The sequence below is a fragment of the Acyrthosiphon pisum genome, unplaced genomic scaffold, assembly GCF_005508785.2.
Source record: "Acyrthosiphon pisum isolate AL4f unplaced genomic scaffold, pea_aphid_22Mar2018_4r6ur Scaffold_17495;HRSCAF=18164, whole genome shotgun sequence".
Classification (NCBI taxonomy): domain Eukaryota; kingdom Metazoa; phylum Arthropoda; class Insecta; order Hemiptera; family Aphididae; genus Acyrthosiphon; species Acyrthosiphon pisum.
The window spans coordinates 1-7,437 of NW_021766534.1; the positions used below are offsets into that span (position 1 = coordinate 1).

The 7,437-nt window shown below is 29.8% G+C and overlaps 1 protein-coding gene across 1 annotated transcript; it reads right to left on the reverse strand.

Moving 5' to 3' along the window:
• Window positions 1–1,102: 1,102 nt before the first annotated feature.
• On the reverse strand, window positions 1,103–7,103 carry LOC100573404 (tetratricopeptide repeat protein 39C-like). The gene is made up of 4 exons (XM_003248955.2): window positions 6,880–7,103; window positions 4,021–4,381; window positions 2,450–2,588; window positions 1,103–1,941 (listed from the first exon to the last, which is right to left on the reverse strand). The coding sequence occupies exons 1-4, from the start codon at window positions 7,084–7,086 to the stop codon at window positions 1,731–1,733; spliced, it is 918 nt and encodes a 305-aa protein (XP_003249003.2). The 5' UTR covers window positions 7,087–7,103; the 3' UTR covers window positions 1,103–1,730.
• Window positions 7,104–7,437: the final 334 nt, after the last annotated feature.

The window sequence follows — 7,437 nt, forward strand, 5'->3', positions numbered from 1 at the left end:
ATTTTAAGCACACTCAACTTATTAATTATACATTTATATTCAAATTCTGATTTTTAGAATTTTTATTGTACTTAAAGACTTAAAGTAATAAAGTCTAGAACCATTTTTTTACATAATTTAAGGACTTACTACACGCGACTATATTATTATCAAGTTTATATTTGGATTTTACGAACCTATATAATATAGAGTAACTATATAGGTACGCACTACATCATAATATGCAATTACATTTTAATCATTGGTCACATTATTGTGCATAGGTAGGTATATTGATTTTTAGCTTTAAAAATAATCCTATTTGTACATGCATTTTTCGTATTGTTATTGGACCCTCAATCTACATTATATAATAGGTTTCAAGTGTGTTATCTCTTTATAGAGGTGTAAGACGTACACTACTGTGATAATAAAAAAAAAAACAATAATATTATAGACAATTATAGAAAATGGAAAATGTCCGCACAAACAGCACAAAAAGAGTCAAAATGTTTTGAAAATTTGATCATGTACGAGAATTGATAAAATAAACATATGGTATAAATTTTATGTATCTACAGTTATTCGTTTTTGAATTACTTACAACAAAATAAGAAAATCACTACTTGAGAAATCGAGTGATTATTCAATGTTGTAAAAATATAACTTCAAACGCTTATGAAAATTTAATTTTACTCTCTAGTAGACATTTTTTTTTATAAAGGTAGACAAAATTATGAGGAATGTTGTATTAAATTTTCAAATTTTATAGATTTAAAATGAAAAAGTTTTCTGTATTACTAACTCAAAATAATTTGTACATTTTCGTGATTTTTATGTATTTTGTCAAGATTTGAACTTTACTTATAAAAAAAAATCGTGACAGTGTATTTTTAATATTTTTCTACTGCCATTGTAACAATATATTAGAAGTTTTGTATTAAATTTTCAAGCTTTTTGACCCAACGAATAAAATTGTATTGATTAACTGTAGATACATGAAATTTACACCATATGTTTATTTTATCAATTCTCGTACACGATCAAATTTTCAAAACATTTTGACTCTTTTTGTGCTGTTTGTACGGACATTTTCCATTTTCTATAATTGTCTATAATATTATTGTTTTTTTTTTATTATCATAGTAGTCTACGTCCTACACCTCTATAAAGAGATAACACACTTGAAACCTAAAACCATTAGAAACTTAAAATGTCCGTAAACAGCTCAAAACAAGTCAAAATATTTTGAATATTTTATGGTGTATAGAAAATGGCCAAAGCAAATGTTCAGTGAAAATGACATGTCATGCATGTATCTACGGTAATTTCTTTTAGAGTTACGCTAAAACCTCAAAAACCGATTTTGCGTAAAAATTTCCGCTTTTCCTAAATTATTTTTTTTCCTGGCGCTTTTAAGAACTTCTTGAAATTTTAAATTTTGACATCCAAATTGCACCAAATAGATTCACTTTCCCAACGAACAAGATACTGAAGAGTATAATCGAACCATTATTTCGACTACTTACACACAAAAATTGGCAGATATTGGATGGATAAAATATTGTCTTTTTCATAGCCCCTAACCTGCAGCAGTCTATAACCGCAAAAAATTGGTATCTATAGTAGACTCTCACTCATAGACCACAGTATAGGTGTATATTAGGTATAGGATGTCCTAACCATGTATATATTATCTATGACTTGCACACCTTCTTTTTATTTAAAAAAAAAAAATTATTATGATATAGTTACCATGCCAATGGTGCGTGTACATCAGGGCCGTTTTTGGCAAATGCTAAAGCTTCTAAGCCGGTTTGGCGGTTTCCGCGAAAACCCAACATTCCGATTAGAGGGATAACCATTGGTGACATTAATGATAAAATTAAATTAAAAGCTCCATATCCCACACTGACCGCTGCCATCAATCTAACCACGTCCTTAGTCATCCCGTTTGACACACTATACGAAAAACAACAATAATTAACATGTACTTAAGCATAATAATTATGGTTACTTTAAAAATAAACTTTGCATAAAATTCACGATCAGTTGGTTGAAGTATACATTTTACGATGATACAAGTTAAGTAAACCAGTAATAAATAAGAACCTAAGAGTAATAATAGCATTATACTAGTAAGTATATGCTAGTATTATAAGTACTAGTAGATTAGATGGTCGACTGACGAGTATCGTATTTGGACAGCATACAGAGGAATGTTATCGTGAATCAGACAGTAGGTATAAAGAATTAATGGAATTAAAGAAATTTTTAATTATTTAAAAACACTATACCTACCTATTATACGGTTTGACATTATTGTGGCTTTTGTTATTAATCAGTTTAAAAAAAAAAAATATATATGCAAATATAATTCATATTATAGTATTTTCAATAATCATCTGGTTTACGATAAAAGAATCACTGTTTATTGTTTAATAATATTTATATATTATTATAAGTGTACCAATCTTGACGTAGCGTTACAAACGACGTGGTAGCCGAGCGATGCATACGACTTTCTACGTTTGACGTCGATGCCAACGAGGTGGCAGACGTGGATTGTCTGCGTTTCAAAACTGGCGGCCACCTCGGAGTATTGTCGTCTGATGCACACAGAAAAGTAAAAAAAAAATTAATACTGGTGAGTGAAGTCCCAAATCCCAATGGGTATTATATACGTATAATAGATATAGGCAGTGTCGGCCTGGCACACAAAAGACTCATGGATCAATTTTTTTAAGGGGCCCATCATGAAATACAAAATTTACTTGACATTTTTGTGAAAAATTTTTTTCCCTTTAAAAATACATTTATTTAAATTCTGATTTTTAGAATTTTTAATTATACCTAGAGACAATGCATTAAAATTCCTGATATTTTTTGTACTACTATTGAATAGTGTTCTGTGGCTATACAAACATCTATTTTTCAATTGAGAATCTCCTTTTTTACTGAAAATTATTTAGTAGATGATGTTCTTGTTAATATATCTAAATTTACAGTAATATTTTACTTTATTAAAAGTAAAAACGGAGGATTCCTATTTTGAAAACAGAAGTTTGTATTGACACACACATTGTCCTTAAATGGTATAAAAAATCTCAAGTATTCGAAAATCTTCAAGAGTATTTAGAAATTCTAAAAATCAGAATTTAAATAAAATATTATGTAAACAATTTAAGTAAAAAAATAGGTCGAGCATGCTTAAAAAATCACTTCGTATAGTATTAATGCGAAGCCTCACGTGGGGAATCATTCGTTTAGTAATAAACTATGAAATTGTTGAAATATTTGAAACACCAAAATAATAAATAATAATTATTAATTACACAGAAACGAAATTATGAAAACCAAAATTATATTTATATTACCAATAGAATTTTAACTTTGAAGACTAATTTATAAGCTATGTGCATAATATTATTCACGTAATCTTTTAAAAGTAAATGTAAAATCTTCATAATTGTTTAATATTTAATTATATATATATAGGTATAAGTAGATGTATAGTATTATAAATCATAAATATTTTTGTGTGTAACATTTTCATGATCACTGATTGCTGAATCCAACAGCGGAGCCGTTGCAGGGTCGGGTGAGCAGGGCCCTCGTAGCCTCGTCTGAGCCTACTGTTTTTAAGCAGAGATATAAAACCTAACTTAACTTGCAGTAGCACAATCAATCCAAAAAAACTCCTCTTACTTATTACTTAACACTTGGACTATTATAGTGCCCTGTTCACACTATAAATTATAATAGGCAATCATCTGGGCCCTGTAAAGAAAAATTGCGTACGTTTAAATATATCGATAAATACTTTACGGGGTCCTCACTCCCTATATAGACCAGGCACACGCCAAGCAAATAAAAAAAAGTAAGAGACCCTAAAAAAAAAAACGGAGGGGCCCCGGCCCCATGGCCAGGCAGACACTGGGTATAGGTCACGGTTATCGGCCACTATAATAATAATATTATTATAGCATGTATAACCCGGGCATAGGTATATCGAGTAAAAATAGTGGTTAACTCGCTGACCAGGGTCCAGGTCGTAAACGGTGCGGTAGATGTCCAACACGGAAGCATAACATTGCTGGTACATTTTCCAGGCACGCCGCAACGTGTATATTGTTTTGGCGGTAGCCATGTGACCCACATTGTACCCGTTTATGACCTTGACGACCATCAGTCCGACTATGCACAGGGTGACGTCGGCCAGCGCGATCTGTCCATCGTAGTAGTCCACGCCCGCGGCGGCGCTGGACGAGAATTGCAGTTTGCGTCTGAACGCCCCCAACCACCCGCCGTCGTCCAACATTGCGCCGCATCGCGCCTCAAGTCGCTTGAACTCGGCCAGCGCGCATTCCAATCGTGACTTTTCCGGCGTTTGAATGGCTGTCTGCGGGAAACCCAGACAAGTTAGATATTATCGTTAACAACGAACCAAGTAGCGTGAGCGTGCTTTGGGTCATTTGCTACGTATTATTTTGGTGGTACATACATATGTTAAGTACTAGGTATATTATATTTTGACTTTTGAGGATTTTGATAATTTACAATGGTATATTAAATTTTCTGTTCACATTTAATCGTATAATTATTTATCGAAACAATATAAAGATTTTTTTAAATTTAATTATTTAAATTCTCGATGACTGATTAAAATTACATATACCAATCAGGCCTCAAATATAATGTTTGGTTTGATCGTATGAAAAAAATTTTTAAAACTTACATTGTATTATCATTTTTATTAAAAAAAATTTTGCTTTTAATTTACATGTTACATTCAAATAATGAAGGAAAAAATACTAATCTAGGCGTTTTGAAACAATAATTGCTCTAGCAGACTTCGCAACTATAGGTAATTGAGCTAAACTGTGCGTAAACTTCAAAAGCTATTTGTTACCTAATATGTTAGATTATTTCTTTTTATCGATTATAAACTTAAATGAATACTATTCACTTTTATTGAAAGTATACTAAGGAGTTAATAATAAATACTTATCAATTAGTATGATACATTGATACGTTAAATATCGATTGGTTTGTAATATTAAATGTACACATTTAGATGTTTAGGTGCAGTGTTACTTGTTAGTAAAATTAATTTCGATTTTAACTTTTATTTTTTTACAGCTTATATGTATGTAAATTTTAAAATGTATAAAAGTTTAATTACATAGGATAATAATAAATATTATAGTGTATTTATTTAGCTGGGTGTATTATCATATTACTGACAACTGAGATATCCGATAGGTATACGATTTTTATTTGAATTAGTTCTGCGCTTGAATTGATGACTGGCGTTAAAGTCCTTAAATTACAACGATATATCATGTAGCTTATATTTTTAATAGGGGAATTTGTGGTTTAGTTGGTCTATTTAATTTCAATTACGTTATACAGTGACACACATATATATGTAGTATGTACATACTAAATTATGTACAAATATAAACTGTATAGTTGTAACATATATTTACTAGAAGATAACATTATTATAAGTGTTAATTTCCAACTACATTTCTCTTTGTTTTAAAGTGTTAAATAAATGGTATGGTACTATTAATAAAACTAAAATAATATTTCAATGAGATATTAATTATGTCAGTGATGAAAATGGTAAACAGTAAGGATCAACTAACCAAGAATGCATTAGATCTGAACGCATGAACTGGTGCTATAGAAGCAGCGTATAATCATGATTTAGTTATAAAATATAATATTGTTTATTTGCTAAGACAAATGCATGCAAGTCATCAGGTTTATGATTTATAGTATGCATATTATTATAATATATATATATATATGGTATTTACCTACGTATTATATGAAATATAGGCTGATCGCTGATGGCCAAAAATGCTTATTGTATTAAGGGGATTGCAAGCAGACGATTATTTCAAACAAAATGTACCAATTTTTTGTCAATCATACTGATGGACCTAATAACGCGATAAGACCCCTGAAAGGAGATCTATAAAGCCACTTTTTTTTTAAATTTTGTTCCTAAATTCCTTACATTTTTTTGGTTGATTATTTAAAATATACGAAATTTTAAATGTTGATTATTTGAAAATTAAAGTAAATATCTTAAGATGTAGTCTGATCTCAAGTAGACACATTAACGAATTCAAATCAGTTTTCAGAAGTATTATTGCGTTATCAGGTCCATCGGTAGGATTGACAAAAAGTACATATTATTATAAATGAGCATAAATTGTTTACAGTTTACGTGCGCAACTCCATGGTCGTTAGTTTTACGTGCGTATGCGTGAGCACTCGGCTATTTTATTTACACACATTCCCACACACTAATGATCACTTTATGCGCACATTTACAAGACCCGCATTAATATAATTTGAAAATTGCCTATTTTTAATTCCTTAAAAACTGTCTATTTGCAATCTCCTTTATGTAGGTACCTATCTAATATGTTACATATAAATTAAATCTTTCTTTTAATTTTATACAAAATATTATATAATATTATACCTATTGATATATAGAATATAAAATTATAATTTTATGCTGCATGGATTTATTTTACCAGTTCTGTGAATTGTCAATTTCAGAAAAAGGATATAATGTGTTTTTAAATTTAATTTATCAAACATTTTTTTCGAAATAAAATCAAAATTTAATAATAAATTATGATACATAGTTTGATGACACTATATTATATATTATGTATATAGGCATGGCCCACATTTGCAGTACTACATGATGGAGAGCTCCAAAAACAAAATGCACAGAGAAAAATGATTAAACACGATAAAAACACATCTAAAAACGATAAAAAAAACCCTATAGAGGAAAAATGTAGGTAAAGGGTAAATAAGTACCTACTTTATTTTAGAGAAAAATTAGTAAAGTAAAAAATTATAGACCAATAATAAAATGAAACATTTGCCGCTTGCAATATGAAGGTCATTCTCTTGTCGGTTGAGTAAAGCTTCAGCATCGGCTAAGTTATTAACATTTTGTATCAACATCCAAACTGCTTTTCTGCATATTCTCCAAGTAGGTTCATTGTCTGAGGACATATCAATTACCAGCGTCCGAGTTCGTCTAAAATAATAAACATAAAATAACATTTTTTAACGATTCTATATGCAAGTCAAGCAAAAAACGTTTATCAAATCGCCTTCCTACGATTCAAACACAACGAATATATACGCCCTAACAATAAACACTACTTGTAATTTATTATTGTTATTACTATAAAAAATCTTAGCTTTATGCATTTATAATAAGTATAGGTAATATTTTTTCATAATGCATCCCTCATTTAATTTCCAAAACTACAGTACTTATTGATATTGATTTACATTGCCTTTTTTGTGTACTGTAGACAGGTTATCTAGACAGTTATCGACATCTAGTTTTTTTTATGAGGAAGAGCAGCGGGGATTGAAAATTAATTTTTGACAAATTGTATATGGAAA

What these genes read in the sequence shown, in the direction of transcription:
- LOC100573404 (XM_003248955.2), bottom strand. Translation starts at nt 7,086, where the DNA reads ATGTTATTTTATGTTTATTATTTTAGACGAACTCGGACGCTGGTAATT. An exon ending in AATGTTTCATTTTATTATTG is followed by an intron (nt 4,382 to 6,879) that starts GTCTATAATTTT and finishes GGTTTCCCGCAG; the next exon opens with ACAGCCATTCAAACGCCGGA. An exon ending in GTAACGCTACGTCAAGATTG is followed by an intron (nt 1,942 to 2,449) that starts GTACACTTATAA and finishes TTTTTCGTATAG; the next exon opens with TGTGTCAAACGGGATGACTA.